Here is an 18,893-nt window from a genome sequence, read left to right as displayed (position 1 = left end):
ATATATGCGAGCAATATATTTTTAACGCAATATCTTGCGCAAACGCAATTATAACTTTTGCTAATGGAGAATTTATATCTTTTAATACATCGTATGAAGCATTACTCACTCATATATTTGATGACTCTATACAGTATCGAATGGTATCGAAAATATATTAATGAAAAATACAGAACGTGGATTATTTATATTCAGTGTTAATGTAAGCTGTATTCTTTTTTCTTTATTAAACATTAAGGAAATCAAATGAAATGCTGGTTATTATTTTCTGCAAATTTTCATGCAGTGTTAAGTGTGTTTGCACTTGATGTGTTTGCTCCATGTAACATGTGAAGTGTCCCATTTTATTGCAAATATCTTGTAGATAACGTCGAAAATATTTCGGATCAAATTTATTTGGTATAAGGCTATATCACATTTGTCATACGATAAATTCTTTAAACATATTAATTGGCTGCAGAATAAAAAGTTTCTGAAGAATCAATAAATTACTATCCCGCAGCAAATCAAATATTCTTAAAAAAATTGGTCGTATGACAAATGTAATATTAGCTAAAAGGAGAACAATGATATATATATTAATTTGATCCTTAAATATATGTACAAAATAATATGAAGATTAACACGTGTATGTATGTATATATATATATATAATATATATATATATATATATATATATATGTTCTGAAAAGAGAATATAAAATATCTTGATCTAAAAATCTAAATTAATTTTCTTTAATAATCTTTAAAATAAGAAATAAAAAAAATCAAAAAGAATTCTTTTAAATATTATTTTGTGTTGTTAAACATATATTTACTTTTGTGTTAAATTATTTTGAAGATTAGCCAATAAATAATAAATTTCCTTTCTAATTATTATCGTGTATAGAATAAATCACTATGAAGTAAAATGCTGCTGCATTTACGAGTTAAAAAAGGATACATATGTAAATTGCTTGTCAAATCAACATTTTATATATTTGGTAATCGTCTTCGTTAAATCGACATTATAATTTATTTAAAAAAAAACCATTTTACGTAGCAAAACCTTTCAAGGAAGCAGTAATATGTTACCGCATTCTATTTTTGTGTCCATGATATTATTTAATATATAAACTTATATATGATTAATAATTGTTTCGACGTTTGATTATTGGTATATTATTCTCAAACTAGATTATACTTCTATCAATCTCTTTAAAAATTTGCCATTATTAAATTTATTAATATTTGGAAATAAGAGTGAAGTAATTAGAATTAGTATTTGGAAATAAGATTGAAAGAATATATATTTATATATAGTACATAAAATTGCAGAAATTTTTAATGGACATATATGCATATTTATCTTTTCTTTATATGTATAGATCTATGTGTGTGCATGTATGTGTGTGTGTGTGTGTGTGTGTGTGTGTGTGTGTGTGTATGTGTGTATTATGTTAATTATGTTATGTTAATTTAAACATGTAGCCGATAAATAATGAATTATCCTAGTTCATTATTATCGCGTAGAATAAATCACTGTAAAGTAGGATACTGCGGCATTCGTGAGCTAAAAAGGATGCGAACTATTATAATTAAACTACTCGATAAGTCTGTTAGTTCGACATTATAATTTGTTTTAAAAAAAAGCTTTTAATTTTACCGTAGCAAAACCTTCCAAGGAAGCAGTAAATATGCCACCGCATTTTATATTGATATCCACTATTCCTTCTTGCATTATAAATAATAACATTTTCTGTGTATGCAGTGGTGCTGCGTACCACATTCCATTATAACTGTAAATTTTAATGAAATAAAAAATTAGCAAAAAACTTAACATATTTTTGTAATCTAATTATTATATTAACTATATATTTAAAAGTATTAAAAAATATTTTATACAATTGATTTATTATAAACCAAAATTAACAGATGGATTTATGTGAGAATCGGTACGCATGAAGTTGCCAAAAAAAACACTACTCACGTTGCTTTGAACAGCTTTATTCCATGATCTGTTATTATTTGTCCCGCATAATTGGCACAGAACATATAAGTTAAATGAATCAAAATTAACAAAGCAAATACGAATATCTCTGTGACATTACCCGTTAATGTTATCAATTGAAGAAACTACAATGAAATGGTACTTAAAGAAAATTCAATTAAACAAAATAGATAAGAAAAAATATTGCTTACTTGTAAAAGAGTTAAACTTAAAGAGCTGACACCAATTAAGATCAGAATAGCAAATAATACAGCAAATTCAGATGTGAAAAACTTAGTAAACCTGCAACGAGAAGTATTAGAATTGTTATATTATCAATAAAAAATTGTTACATTATCAATATAGATAGATGCAAACATTGATATATTCATTTTTTTTCCATGTGATAAATAAATGTGATTCTGATTGTACGTTTAATCCTCATAGTAATTATCTATATAAAGTTCCACTTCAAAAAGATAATATATTTTTAACAATCTAAATATGTATGTTTATCAAATACATATTTGAAAGAAATTGCAAATCTTTAATATATTTTCATTTTTTGAAAGATATTTAATTTTAATTTTAATTGCTCGTAAAATTGTGATTTCACTTAATGTAAAAATATATTAATAAACAATTTAATATTAAACATGTAGTAACATGTGTAACAATAACGCGATTTTAAGAGTTAAGAATAACACAAAAAAACGGAGTGCAAAGTTTTATAGCAATAAAAAAATAAAACCACTCACTCGATGGCTCTACGATGTACAATAACTGCATGTACAATCCTCTGGTAAAGGAGATGCTCTCTTTTAGGATCAGATATTGCTAATATGTTCCACTTCATCGCATTTTCTATATGATGACTGTATAAATCCATTTAGACATAAGATTCGATTTAAGAAACAAGTGCAATTAATATTACCTTGCGATATTAAATAGAGCACATATATGTAGGAGAAACATTAAGAATGTCGAACTGGCGCTACACACTGTGACTCCTGCTATGGATATAGCTAGGATATGATGTAATAGTATTGCGTATACATATTTCTCTTGATTGAAAAAATATTCCGTAACGATAAAAAATTGCCAAGAACGTGACTCGTTCAAAGGTAATATAAAATCAAATATTAGCGGAAAAGTTTGAAGTATTACGGCCACGGTTAATACAAAACAGCATAAGCCTGAGAAAAATCTAATTGATGTCAAAGTCTAATTTATACCTAAATACAAAAGAATTTAAACGACATTTCATATTGAATATATATTCAAATATTTTTTATCTTGTTAATTACAAAGATCACAAAAAATTATGATTGATAATTGAAAAATTGATATTATACATACTACATATATTATATTGATGTTATCTTTATTACAAACTATACGACTATATATACAGAGTGTCCGAAAAATCCCGGACCGGTCGAATATTTCATAAACTGCACTTTAAAAAGAAATGTTTCAGATAAAAGTTGTATGGCTTGAAGGGGACCATCAGATAGTGGCAATGATTTGATCCTGGAGAGTCATTTGAAGGTGACGTAAAGGTCACCTTCAATTTCTTAAATAGAACCTACATTTTCTCATATTCTAGCTTATCTCGAGAGCTTTCCAAAACACTATAATAAAGTATTTCTTCATTGAGTATTTTTCGAGTTATGAGGCTTAAATAATTTCTTAATTCTACATAAATCATAAAATATCTAGTAAAATATTCATTTTTCGATTATTTTACCTTAATACTTTTATGCACAAAATAATGAGAGGAATCAATTGGTGTAAGGAAAACACATAGTTGTTTTAAAAAAAAAAATGTAATTGTTAATTGCAAATTACTATATAATATTTTTTTCTTAAAAACAACTATGTTTTTTCTTTACCAATTGATTCCTCTCATTATTTTGTACATAAAAGTATTAAGGTAAGATAATCGAAAAATGAATATTTTGCAAGATATTTTACGATGTAAAATTAAAAAATGATTTCAAGCCTCACAATTCGAAAAGTACTTAATGAAAACTAACTTAATTATAGTGTTTTGGGAAGCTCTCGATGTGAGCTACTAGAATATTTAATAAAAAATAGGAAGTTCCATTTAAGAAATTGACGGTGATCTTCACGTGACTTTCAAATGACTCTCCTATGTCAAATCATTGCCACTATCTGATGGCCTCCTTCAAGCCATACAACTTTTATCTGAAACATTTCTTTCTAAAGTGCATAGTTTATGAAATATTCGACCGGTCTGGGATATATATATATGAAAGATGCAGTAACATTACTATTCTTACCCATCAGAATTATTGAAATAAGTCTCGCGATATAAGAATATTTCTTTATAATATCAATTTCCAGTTTATCTTTAAAAAATTTCCAGTTGTCTCGGTGCCGCTCCAGCATTTGCTTCACCTATTTATTCCACTTTTCCTTATACCTTTCTTTATATTAAAATACAATTTGTTGTATCAAGGTTACAACAATATGTTCGAAAAAAATTCTCTTATACTGTTTTAAACTTACACTGTTCGCTCGTATAATAAAAAAGCAATACTTTACAGTGCCGAAAAGAATAGGCAAGACAAATGAAAGAATCTTGAAAAGAAGGTTCGTGTTGTATTGCGTAGTGATGAATAGTAGTAACTAAGAACAACATATATATTTAGAAGTTGTAATAATAAATTATTTCTACCTATCAACAAAATATATTTTACACATGCTAGAATGCATTTCATTAATTTCATATTATTTTATCCCAAAAATGAATTCAAATGACGTAAATTAAAAAAAAATTACATAATATATATTTATTATATAATTATTAATAAAAGTTTATTAATTATGTAGAATAATTGATAAAGATTTTACTAACGCTCTAGAAAGAGTAGAGCGCCATAAGCTAAATTAAAAAGTTCTTTATCATTTTATAATATCTTGCAATAATCTTTGAAATAAATTAATTAAAAAAGATGTGGCAAATAAGCGTATCTATGATGCAGCTAAAATGTGAGATGTGTGGTCTAGACTTGCCAGCATCGAATATTGCATAATAATGAAAAAACAAAAATCCAAAAATGCATAGCCAAACATTTACTCCTTGACGACTCCTTTACAACTTCTTAAATTAATTTTTTTATATAAAGATAATTCATATAAAATTTTATTTTATATATTTTATTCGTAGTATTAGATTTATTTATTAAAATGTACATTTAATATAAATGTCATCATTTACTCAAAAATTATAAGTAGGTTGATATACCTGGACAAGAATAAATGTTGAAAGAATAATGATAAAAAACAGTTTTTGCATTCCCGCGAAATATAATTGCTGATAAGGCCATAAACCAAGTATCTTAAGAACTATTCGATTGATCTTGTTGTAATATTCTTCTGTTACGTGCATCTTATACAAGAGTTGCGACACAACTACGACACAGACCTTATATTTTCGCATTATTTCGTTCAAAACTGTTCATAAATTTTTCAAATTGATATTATCATACAACGATAATTATAGTAAAATAGTGGTTATAGCTTTCTAACAATAGGAGATAAATTATTCATATTCATGATATAGGCAAAGGTGAATTAATCGAAATTATCTTAATTTGAAAATATTGTTAAAATGTATCATATTAAAAATTGTTGTGCGTAAATTGCAAATTGTAATTGCTATAATTTCTTGTTCGATTTTCAACTGAAAAAAAGTTTCAGTTTTTATCGGTGCATCTTAAGAAGTGTTACTCACTTTATATCATAGAGAAAGGGAGAAGGAAAGGGGGAGAGGGAGAGAGAGGGGAGAGAGAGAGAGAGAGAGAGAGAGAGAGAGATTACACAAGGTAAAGCGTAAATTATATTTAAAAAAAAACATTCAAGGTAATTCACTCGTGTTCATTATACATATACATATACATACATACATACATATATATATATATATATATATATATATATATATATAATCTATAATCGCGGCTTTCATTTTTTAGTTATATTTTTTTAAGAAAGTTATAGACCAGTTATAGAAAGTTATAAATCAAAATATCATCAAAATTATTATATAGTGACAGATGAGTTTGATCGATCTTTATTATAACATGTATGCTTACTTATTAAAATAAGTATTTATATAAAATTTTAATTACAGCAAAATATGTTGCATTGTGTCATATGTGTAATTTGAAAAAATATATAAAAGAAAAAAATAATAATAACATTATTATTATTATTATTAAATGTTGCAAAAAAATAATTACCTAATCTAATTCCGACATGTTTCTCTTTGATGGATTATCTATTTATTAGCATAATTTAGCATAATTCTATTTATGAGCATAATTTAGTATTGTATAATTGTTAAGAGTAAAATAATATATTTATTTAATATATTACTTTAGTTATATCAAAATTTACAATGCTCAAATGTTGTGCATAACTATATTCATTTGAAACAGATCTACTCGAATAATGAATTTTGATTTCACGATTTATTACCTAATAAAATTACTATAAAATAAGATAACACTATAATAGTGAGCCGAAAAAGATACATAAAGCTTGTATATTGCACATTAATTAGATTTTCTTTTGTTATCAAAAAATGTTTAATTTTACCATAGCAAAACCTTCCAAAGATGCAATATGTTTTCACATTTTACGGTAATATTTACCGTATTTAAAGATACCGTATTTAAAGATACCGTATTTAAAGATTGAAATTTAAAGAGCTGAACTATGATCATATTAGCATTTGATTTCGACTTAATTTTTTATATACATATAGAAGAATGTATGCTCTATGATATAAAATATGAATAATATATAGATTCTTCTTATTCTTCAAAGATTGTGCTAATAAAATTTATCAATGAAACAAATCTACTACATTAATATACACAAATTTAACATTTTGCATTCCTATCGTTTTAATTAATTTAAACATAAATAAGAACATGATAAGTTTTCAGCAATATTTGCAATTAGCTTAAATAATGTATAAATAAAAAATTAATAAATTAATAAAATTGAAGGAAATATATGTTTAAAAAAATATATTGAACTATATAATTACTTATTAATTAATTGTACTACATTCATGTTATTATTTAAGTTCATTAAAATAATCGTTTCGACATTTGATTATCGATATGTTGCTTTCAAACTAGATTAGACTTCTAGTAATATCTTCAATTTGATTTGCCTATTTATTAGTATTTAGATCAAAATAAATATTAAAAGATTGAAAGTATATATATTTATATTTATATTTTACATTAAACTGCAGAAATTTGTAATACATATATATATATATATATATATATATACGAGTATATATATATAGATATAGATATATTCATCTTTTCTTGTGTGTGCATGTGTATATCTATTTGCGCGCACGCGCACTGTTAATTTAAAGATTTAGATAAATAATGAATTATTCTTCCTAGTTCGTTATTGTCGCGTAGAATAAATCACTGTGAAATATGATACTGCGGCATTCGTGAGCTAAAAAGGATACAAACATTAAACTACTCATTAAATCTATGTTAATTTGATATACTTGGTTTTTAAAAAAGAATTTTAATTTTACCATAGCGAAACCTTCCAAGGAAGCAGTAAATACGCTCCCGAGTCTTAAATTGACGTTTATCATTCCTTTTTGCATTATAAATAATAACATTTTCTGTGTATGCAATGGTGCTGCATACCACATTCCATTATAACTATAAATTTTAAATGTTTGTGAAATATAGTAATAATGGTAAATGAAATAACTAGTAAAAAACATTAAAACAAAACATGTTTTTGTAATCTAATTATTAAATTAATTATATGTTTAAAAGTATTAGAAAAATATTTATATATAATCGATTTAAATTAGTTTTAAGAAATAGATTTATGTCAGAATCAATATAAATATAATTGCAAAAATAAAACACACTACTAACGTTGCTTTGAACAGCTTTATTCCATGATCTGTTATTATTTGTCCCGCATAATTGGCACCGAACATATAAGTCAAATGAACCAAAATTAACACAGCAAATATGAATGCTTCTGTGATATTATTCGTTAATGTAATCAATTGAAGAAACTACGATGAAATGCTACTTAAAAAAAATCAATTAAGCGCAAAATAGATAAGAAAGATATTACTTACTTGTAAAAGAGTTAAACTTAAAGAGCAGACGCCAACTAAGATCAAAATAGCAAATAATATCGCAAATTCAGTTGTTAAGAATTTAGTAAACCTTCAACAAAATGTTAAGTATTAGAATTTTTATATTATCGATGTAGATAGGCATAAATTTTGATATATTCAGTTTTCTATGTTCTCGTGATAAATATATGTGATTCTGACCTGTGATGTATTCTTTATATTTAATTGCCGCACATTTATCTATATATAGTTTTATATTTCAAAAATATGTTTTCAAGAATGTAAATATGTACTTTCATCAAACACATATTTGAAACAAATTGCAAATTTTTAACATATTTTTATTTTTTTCTGAATGTACTTAATTTTAATAATAATTTAATTGCAATTTTAATTTTAATAAAGTTTTATTGTGATGCATTTAATGCAAAAATATATTAATAAACAATTTAATATTAAACATGTAACAATAACGCAGTTTTAAAATCAATCAACTGTTTTTTTAGTGAATTAAGAATAATATAAAAAAACAGAGTGCAAAGTTTTATAACTATAAAAAAATAAAACCACTTACTCGATGGCCCTACGATGTACAATAACTGCATGTACAATCTTCCGATAAAGGAGATGCTCTCTTTTAGGATCAGATATTGCTAATATGTTCCACTTCATCGCATTCTCTATACGATGACTGTATAAATCCATTTAGACATATTTCGATTTAACAAACAAGTGTAATTAATATTACCTTGCGATATTAAACAGCGCACATATGTGTAGGACAGACATTATGAATGTCGAACTGGTACTACACAACGTGATTGCTGCTATGGCTATAGCTAGGCTATGATGTAATAGTATAGCGTATACATATTTCTCTTGATTGAAAAAGTATTCCGTGGCGACAAGAAATTGCCAGGGACGTGATTCGTTCAATGGTAATATAAAATCAAATATTAACGGAAAAGTATGAAGTATTAGGAGCACGGGTAATGCAGCACAGCATAAGCCTGAGAAAAATCTAATTGATTTCAAAGTCTAATTTATACCTAAATACGAAAAGAATTTAAACGACATTTCATATTGAATATATATTCGAATACTTTTTATCTCGTTAATTACAGAGATCACAAAAAACTTATGTAAAAAATTGATGTTATACATACACATTATCGCATACATATACTATATACTGACATTACCTTCGTTACAAATTATATCACTACATATATGGGACCGTAACATTACTATTCTTACCCATCAGAATTATTGAGATAAGTCTCGCGATATAAGAATATTTCTCTATAATATCAATTTCCTGTTTATCTTTAAAAAATTTCCAGTTGTCTCGGTGCCGCTCCAGCATTTGCTTTACCTATTTATTCCACTTTTCCTTATACCTTTCCTTATATTAAAATACAATTTGTTGTATCAAGATTACAACAATATCTTCAAAAGAATTATCCTTATACTGTTTTAAACTTACACTGTTAGCTTGTATAATAAAAAAGCAGTACTTTATAGTGGAGAAAAGAGTAGGTAATATAAATGAGAGAATCTTGAAGAGGAGGTTCGTGTTGTATTGCGTGGTGATGAATAGTAGTAACTAAGAATACACACATTTAGGAGATGTAATAAATCATTTCTATCGATCAACAAAATGCATTTTACACTTGCTAGAATGCATTTCATTAATATTTTTTAATTCAAAAATAAACCTAGATGATATAAATTAAAAAAACTTATATTAATAGACATTTATTATACAATTATTAATAAAATTTTATTAATAATTATATAGGTTGTTTGAGATAAAAGATCTTACTAAGTTCTAAAGAGAGTAAAGTGCAGTTAGTGAGAAAATTCTTTTACCATTTTGAAAATTTTGCAATAATTATTGAAATACTAATTAAAAAGGATGTGGCAAATGAGCGCGTCCATTGTGCGGTTAAAGTATGAAATGTATGCCAGCATCGAATGTCACACGACAACGAGAAGATAAAAATCGAAAAACGTATGAATAAATGTTTCCATGTGACACTTACTGACATACCTAGAGCATACATTTCGGTCTAAGCTCGCGGAAGCATGCTCATTTATCAGTTCCTTTTAATTCTAATAATTATTGTGAAAATTGTTAAGTAGTAAAGGACTTTTCTTCGCAGTTTACTCCATTTTTTTATCCCTCACGAAAGTTAATCCAATCCTTATCAACCATCCATTTTTCTAAATATCTTTTATAATTTTTGAAATAATTCTAAACTTTTTAGTTTATATCATTTGTGTACGTATGCGTGTACTTATAACCGCTATCGAAATGAATTCGATAATATATACAATGATACAATTTTATTTATGATTGAAAAACTATAAATATAAATATTATTGATTTGACAACTTTTAAAATCAATCCCTTTATGTAAAAATAATTCATAAAAAAATTTTATCTTATGTGTTTTATTAACATTATCAAATTTATTTATTTAAATGTCCACTTAATGTGAATCACATCATCATTTAGTCAACAATTATAAATATAGATTGATATACCTGGACAAGTATAAATGTCGAAAGAATAAAGACAACAAACAGTTTTTGTATTCCCACGAAATACAATTGCTGATAAGGCCATAAACCAAGTATTTTAAGAACTATTCGATTAATCTTGTTGTAATACTCTTCTTTCGCGTGCATCTTGTACGAAAGTTGTGATAGAACTATGACATAGACTTTACATTTTCTTATTATTATGGATTATTTCTTTTCTTATTATTATGGATTATTTCTTTTAAAATTACTCATAAATTTTTCAAATGATCGATATTATCACATAATGATAGCTATAATAAAATGGTGGTTATAGCTTTCTAATAGTGGGCGACAATTTATTCATGATATAACTGAAAGTGAATTAACCGAAATTATCTCAAATTGAAAACAATGTTAAAACTTATGATATTAAAAACTGTCTTGCGTAAACGCGACCATAACTTCTTGTCATTAGTAAAAAAAGTTTTAATTCTTGTCATTGCATCGGAGAATAGAAAATGTTATTTACTTTATATATTATATTCACTTAATTAGATCATTATATATATATATATATATATATATATATATATATATTCATAATTATATATATAGTATAGAGTGCAAACAAAAGTTATTTAAAAAAATTTGCAGGTAGATTTATTCTTTCATTATTATTATTATATTATTATTGTTATACGTATATAATTTACAACTGTAATTTATTTTTTAATTATACCTTTTTTTAAAGGTACAAATAAAAATGATTCAAATTTTCATATAATGATAGAAAAGTTGTGACTGTTTTAATTATTTCTTACAATATATATGTGTATTTATTAAAATAAATATTTATCTAAATTTTTAATTACTGCAGCATATTTATTATAATTATTTATACTGCAGCATTTTCTAATATGTGCGTGAATTAGAAAAAAAATATAAAATAACAATAATAATAATACATTATTATTACTATTAGTGAATATTGCAAAAAAACATTTGCTTTTTAAATTTATTATTATTTGTTCCCTTTAATTAATCAAATATACGATTGAAATGATTAAAACTCAACATAAAGTGAGTATAGATACCTCACTATTGTCATCAATGTTAATATTAATTAAAGAAATTACAACAGAATGTTCTTCAATTAACAATTTTGATAAACGATTGATTCGATCTATATATATATATATTTCATTTAAGGACATCAGAAAATGTGTAATGATAAATGAAAATGTAAAAAGAACAAATATTTAAATAGTATCTATTTCCTTATTTTCTTATTCTTTTATAAGAAAATAGTAATTCTTATACGAATGTAAAGACGATGTAATTTATACTTCTTAAGAAAAAATTATTTTTTCTTAATGCAATTTTATACATATTCATACTTTACTCACCGCAGAAGTACATGCAGCATTCTTGTTCGATAGTATCTTAGTTCATACTTACCTGAAAATTAAAAAATTATATATTAGTGATAACATAATATGCATATTTAATATATATTGAGATTATATATTTCATAATCACAAAACTTAAAATTTATTATAATAAAAAATTAAAGTAAAAAGATATTTCTGAATCTTTTTAAAGTCTTTTGTGTGTGTATATGGGAGTATGTGTATGTGGGTGTGTGTGTTATAAATGTCATATGTGAAAATTCTTAGATAAAATCCTAATGCATTTATATTAGGAATTTTAATACCTTTCATATTGAATTCCGTTCGAGATGATTGTAACTAATAAATATCGTTACGAATAAATGGACATTTTTTTATCATTATATAATTGCATGAGAATGATATGTGATGCATCAGTTCTCATGTTACCATATGACTCCCTTCATAATCCTTGTATTTTTCACACGCAAGCTAATAAAGGTACAAATTATTTCAATTGCAAGGTTTAGAAAGAGGGTCCTTTTTTCTAGCTAACGCACATGATAATGTTCTCACATTTATTTTCACTGTGAAATTGATACAAATAATTGCAAATAATTTTTCTTTTAATCTTAATATTACAATATTTAGACAATTGTACGTTATTTTTGAATATATTAGAGATTCAATCCTTCCTAACGAAAAGAAATACAAAAGAAATACAAAACCTGAGAAATACCGGAATGAATTAATAATTTAATATACGTTAACGTCTCTATACTCTAAGAATTAATTCAATAAAAATATAATTCTTGTATTTTAATAGCTCAACAAAATAACGCTTAAAAAAATCTCATTGAATTAATTACTAAAAGAGTAATGTGTAAAACTTAACACAATATTAAAATTAAATTATAATCTTCTATATGATGTCTATCAATTAATTTTATTATTTAAATTTAACTGTAAAATCTCGCTTAGAATTTGCACAATATAAAATAATGAAAGATGCGATAACGTTTTTAGTGATTATGTTTAGCACGTTAAATGTTTCCATGTGTGATTTCTATTTATAACTTCTATTAATTTAACATATATTTTTAAATTGTACATGTACATATATATACAAAAAATTATCTATAATCGACATGCTTACATAAAGACACTTTTGTAATAAATTTTGCCATATAGGCGTAATCATCCAACATTGCGAATTCTGCATTATTTTCACAGGATTTTCAATTATATAATATGAGATCCTTTAGTTTCTTTAACTATTAAAATAATGGTTATCGATTTATACAAAAGCAAAATAAAATTTGAGTTGACTTACAAAGTCCATGTTGAAATAGTGTACTCCATATATAATTAATGCCAAGATAGAAGAGAAGATGAGAAAGTACATCAATCAATAGGTTTACAGTGCATTCGTGCGTGATAAACACGACGAACTAAAAATAGTAATGGTATTAACAATATATACATATAATATATATGATAGTAGTCTTTAAATAAAATAATAAGGGATAAATAAAGGAATACCTGAGCAAATAAAAATGACATATATAAACTTATTATATTATAACTTATTATATTATATATTAACTTATTATTATTCCTTGAATATGTTCTCTGATCATATTAAATACATTGTAATCATGATATATTAGACCTTATCTATTACAAGGATTTTTAAACAAAAAAATAAAAATAAGTAAAAATTTTTATTAATAAGCAGTCTAATTAAAAAAAGTCAGCCTTTCTAAATAAAATAATACTTCATTAATTAAATATAATGTAAAACAGAAAAAAATAACTCATTCGACTTTAAAATTTTAAATTACTTTCTCTTATAAAGTAAGTATAATATTACGCTAAGATAATTATAACATTTTCTTTATTCACATAATGTATTATTTTTATTTTGCTTGCAGCATATCTTTGTTTTTAACAAATTTACTAAATCATGGATATGATCATGAATTTGATTTTAGGAATGTCTAAATTTACTTTATGTAAAATCATACTTAATAAATGTAAAAATTGTTTGATAAAATTTAATCTTTCTCCAAAATATTATTTCCTAATATAAACATTAATGTTATGAAAAAATAAAAGTGTAAAATTTTCTAACTTTTCTACTTCTTACAATTTAGTTTCAGACTCACATTATTTTAATCAATTGAATAACGATATTTAAAATATCAAAGTTTTCGTAACTTCACCACACAAGGGAAAATTGATTCATGAAAATAACTTAGAGACACAAATATTAATTCTATCTATATAATATAATGTATATAATATAATGTACAATAAATAAAAGATTTTAGAATTATTATATTTTAGAAATCAGATTTATGTGAGAGAAGAATAATCTTACTATGATTTTAAAAAATCTTCAATTCTTAATACAATTTTAAAAATTATTAAAATAGATTTCACAAGAGAGAGAGAGAGAGAGAGTGTAAGTGATTAAAAAGCTGTAAAAAATTACATTATATTAATCAATTAATCATTAATTAATTAATTAATTAATTTAATTAATTACAATAATTACAATAATTAAATTATATATAAAATTAGTATAATAAATATACAAATATATATAAAAGATATTATCTATACCTGACCATTTTATTAGTGTGTTACTATTATTTTTTGTTCACGTTTTGCTTGTGCATGCATTAGTATAAAGATCTGAGAATAATATCTTATCGTTATTGCATGGAACAAATTACTGTGAAGAAAGATAGCGTTTTGGTAAAAAGCTAAAAAAAAATTTATATTTATATTTTAAAATTGGACTAAATTCTGTCTAGATAATACAAAATCACATGAAAAGCTTCAAAATTGTGCAAAATTATATAAAAACGTTTCAAAATTTATATTTTTTATTTGTTTTTAAATAATTTGTAGTTTTTTGTTTCTTTATTATAATGTTATATTATTACCATAGAAAAACATTCCAGTGATGCCACAAATATGTTCCAAAGAGCTAGTTGAGAACTTTTTATCATTCTTTGCATTAAGAACAGTAGTAACTTTTGTGATCGCAATGGAGCAATATACCATGATATATTACATCTGAAGAATTACAAAGATGTTAATTATACATTTCTTCTAAACATATATATAGTATATATATTTATATATTTGATTATACATAAAATTTGTCTTATATATATAAGTCTTTATATAAAAATTTAATAATTATACATAACAATGATTGTGAAATCAGGATCTCTAATCATGTATTTAATAAAATTGACATTTACAATTTCGTATGTTTTCAATTCTTGGTTTAATTTAATTCTATTATTTGTTGATACTTTTTTATAAAAATATATTTCGATTAAAATTTTACGATGTACTCACAATGCGTAAAAAATGTCGACACTATGATCAGTTATAATTTGTCCCATATAATTGGCCAAAAACATAAAGAGAAAGTGACCAAGTACGATTACAGTGCTTGTAAATAAATCTTTCATGTTTTGTAAAGTAGACGGTAGAAAAAGCTACAGTATTATTGCATGTGTTACAATGATATGATTGATATGATCTTTCAATATGTTAGACGTATATAAAGTTTACTGAAGTAACTAATAATTAAACAAAGTATCATTAAATATACATATACATATACATATAATACACATACACTTACACGATATAAATTAATACTCATGGAAGCAATACCAATAATCATTAAAATAGAAAATGTAAATGTAAAGGTTGACACAATTAAATCAAAAAATCTTAAAGAAAACGATATAAACATTATATTAATAGATTATTTTATGATCTATAAAAATTTAATAATATTTGATATAATATTTAATAAATAGTAAAACAACTTTATATATTATAATAGATCACGTATTTGTTCACACACTATCTATCCATTTTTCGATGGGAAAAAGCAGAAATACTAGTTTCTACATTTTTCTTTTATTTCCAATACCAATATATTAATAGTTTTATAAGCAAATGCGCGATCGAACTTTATTAGCTATAATATTTAACACATATTGCAAATATGCAAATTCTAGTTTTACAAGGTAAGTCAAGAAGAAGAGGGAAATATTTTAGGGAAACGATAATAATATGAATAATTGTAAATAAAAAGTTTATATAAACATGTAGTTATTATTCTTAATATCGGAGATACAACTATTTGAATGTTGCGTGCGCATATCTGTTCTCCACCAGTCTTGATTCCGAACTTGACTTCGTTAGATTATGAGGATAATTGAAAATGTGAATGTTTACCAAACAAAACCAAATATATGAGAAAAATTTATAGATTACGTTCTGAATACTATCGTATAAAAGAACGGCAAATTTATAGTTGCTATCGTTTCCTAAAATATTTCTCTCTTCCCCTGATTCATCCTGTATTTGCGATTATTTTGTATCTCGTAGTATTTATTATTAAAGATTCAATCCGCTACGTACTTTAAAATTCGTCGATGTAAATCTATGGCTCGAATTATTCTGTCGCGTATTATTCGTTCGGTCCGAGGACTAGAATGTTTGAATATCATATTTTTTCTCAATACGTGCTGTATTCGGAAGCTGCGAATTTTCTTGATTATACAATTAATTATACAAGAATTTGATAGAATAATCATAGATATTTCTCACCTAACAATCTTTAACATTCCGCAACCATGTTGTGCGTAAGCCATCATTATTGTTCCGGTAGCGACAAGTGTGCTAAATCCTACGAGACATGCGATAAGCTCGTGTAATACCATAAGAGGAAAATACTTTTCGGGATCGACAAAATATTCCGCCTCCACGTGCATGCTACGTGGTCGAGTTTCATTCAACGGCACAACAATATCGAGTATAATAGGTAAAAATTCAATAAAGGTAAAGATGATCAATGAGATGCAAAAAAATACTACGAAATGTTGAGAAATATAATGTAATCTCTTGAATAAGTTTTTTCAAATATATTTCTGAAATCAAATAATTTATTAAAAAACTCAAAATGTCTTTCTTTTCCTTACGCGTAAAAATAATTGTATAAATATTCATTTTATAAGAATATTTCTCGATTATATCGATTTCCTTCTTGTCATTTAATGAATTCCAGTCGGTTCGTATTTCATCCATTATTAACTTCACCTATATATAACTGAAACTTATTCTTTGGAATAATATGTATAGGGGCATATTAATTAGTAATATTTATTATATATATATATATATATATATATATATATATATACATACATTATTAAGTAATAATATTATTCGATTTCTTCATATTTGATAAAAATTAGGAAGCAAATCATTACAATTTATTTAAAAAAATCTTCTAACAGTTTTTTTATTCTACTATTAAAAAAAAGAATTAATTCTATGTGACATAATAAAATAATAAAAAAGTATTTTCTTAATATTAGTTAAAAAATTTTTGGGATATTTTAATTACATGCGTAATTAACACACAAAGAATTTAAATATTTTTATTTCTATAGAATTTTTTATTTTTAAGAATTCACTTTTACTATTTATAACACAAATTAGTTATAAAAAATAATTCCTTTGTTATGAAAGAATTAAATGAACGTGTGTAATATTAACTTACATTCTGAGCTTTAAAGTAATAAGCATAGTATTCGACGGTATACATAAAAACAGGCAAGATATGAGAGAGTACATTGAGAATTAGATGCACATTACATTCTGAAGTTATGAACGTACATAGCTGCAAATAACAATTTTATTCTTAATAGATACAGAAGCATAAATTATATTTTTATCAACATATGTATCAGTATATATTCTTATAAAGATGCTTTGAATAAAAACCTGAAAGCAAAAATAACCTGAAGGCAAAAATACCTGAACAAATAAAAAGGAGACAAATAAAACAAAGCAAAAAATAGGCTTAAGTTTTATGCGCCCTGTTGTCTTATTGTTAGATGGCCACAATCCGAGGCAATTCAAAAAAATTTTGTTGATCTTATAATATCGCTCACCAATGAAATCCATCTCGCACTTTAATAAAAACATGTATTTAGACTGTATCCAAATAACAGAGGATCTCACATTTTTCTCGCGTGTTTTATACGTAATTTATTCTATAGCCTTATTTATTCTATAGTCTATACTGTCGAGTAAGTAATATAATATCAAAATAACTAGTAATGATGATAATGGGATAAAAATTAAATAATTGTCTAGATCGTCGAAGAAAAGAATAAACGCGGAACCAAATTGTCAGATATAGTATATATTTTTTTAATATTTAAATTTGCGGAGATGTTTGCTTTTCTCTAGCCTAAAGTGACGCAAGCGCATATGATTATTTTTCAGTTCATCTTGATCCTTCATATAATGAAGTATCTTACTTTCTCTCCTCATTTTTTTAGTATTCGTTAAATATGCTGATAGTACTGATAAAAAATCTGATAGTACTTATTCGTAATTGTAATATTTAATAATGAATTATTATTAAAGAATAGATTCACTATATATCTTTTTAATAATTTCTAATAATATAAGAGAAAATCCTTTGGAACTTTTGATTTTAAAAAAAATTTGAATTTACATCTTAAAGAAATTTTTTTCTCTAAATTATGCATTTCACTGGTTTGTACATAGTATCGTTTATAATATGAATTTGATAATTTAATATATTAAATAACTTATTTGCTATCACTTTATTTAATCGATTTAAATGTTAATGCTCTAAAAACAAAGAATTTAATTATTTAATGTAGACTTCATATATATCCTATATAACAATTTTCTTGATATTATATTACTCTAATATTAATAAACTACTCTCTCTCTCTTTCTTTCTTTCTCT

General features: G+C 24.5%; 3 protein-coding genes and 1 long non-coding RNA gene across 6 annotated transcripts in view; all 4 read right to left on the bottom strand.

The window, feature by feature from the left end:
* Positions 1-1,422: 1,422 nt before the first annotated feature.
* On the bottom strand, positions 1,423-4,293 carry LOC112639254. Its single transcript, XM_025412610.1, has 7 exons — positions 4,276-4,293; positions 2,904-3,165; positions 2,728-2,844; positions 2,182-2,272; positions 1,970-2,115; positions 1,646-1,778; positions 1,423-1,552 (listed from the first exon to the last, which is right to left on the bottom strand). Exons 1-7 carry the CDS (start codon positions 4,277-4,279, stop codon positions 1,502-1,504), a joined length of 804 nt encoding a protein of 267 aa, XP_025268395.1. The 5' UTR covers positions 4,280-4,293; the 3' UTR covers positions 1,423-1,501.
* Positions 4,294-7,357: 3,064 nt separating this feature from the next.
* On the bottom strand, positions 7,358-9,432 carry LOC105253950. The gene is made up of 7 exons (XM_020028320.2): positions 9,402-9,432; positions 8,893-9,154; positions 8,719-8,835; positions 8,145-8,235; positions 7,933-8,078; positions 7,575-7,707; positions 7,358-7,489 (listed from the first exon to the last, which is right to left on the bottom strand). Exons 1-7 carry the CDS (start codon positions 9,403-9,405, stop codon positions 7,436-7,438), a joined length of 807 nt encoding a protein of 268 aa, XP_019883879.1. The 5' UTR covers positions 9,406-9,432; the 3' UTR covers positions 7,358-7,435.
* A 12-nt stretch (positions 9,433-9,444) lies between these two features.
* Positions 9,445-18,893, bottom strand: part of LOC105253951 (mannosyl-oligosaccharide 1,2-alpha-mannosidase IB) — a 338,720-nt gene continuing 329,271 nt past the window's right edge. For 2 of the 3 annotated variants that reach the window (XM_020028323.2, XM_025412606.1), the window contains one exon: positions 9,445-9,750. In XM_020028323.2, coding sequence (XP_019883882.2) covers positions 9,556-9,750 — 195 coding nt within the window. In that variant the 3' untranslated portion in view covers positions 9,445-9,555. Of the gene's footprint in view, positions 9,751-12,069; positions 12,132-18,893 lie in introns of those variants that run through there. The other variant, XM_025412605.1, reaches the window with a different exon arrangement.
* On the bottom strand, positions 17,115-18,002 carry LOC109610177. The gene is made up of 3 exons (XR_002192674.2): positions 17,924-18,002; positions 17,667-17,786; positions 17,115-17,200 (listed from the first exon to the last, which is right to left on the bottom strand). It is a non-coding gene; the product is annotated as an uncharacterized LOC109610177 (long non-coding RNA).

This window comes from Camponotus floridanus, unplaced genomic scaffold (genome assembly GCF_003227725.1).
Source record: "Camponotus floridanus strain SB8 unplaced genomic scaffold, Cflo_v7.5 scaffold53, whole genome shotgun sequence".
NCBI lineage: Eukaryota > Metazoa > Arthropoda > Insecta > Hymenoptera > Formicidae > Camponotus > Camponotus floridanus.
This window is presented reverse-complemented; position numbering and strand designations above follow the sequence as displayed.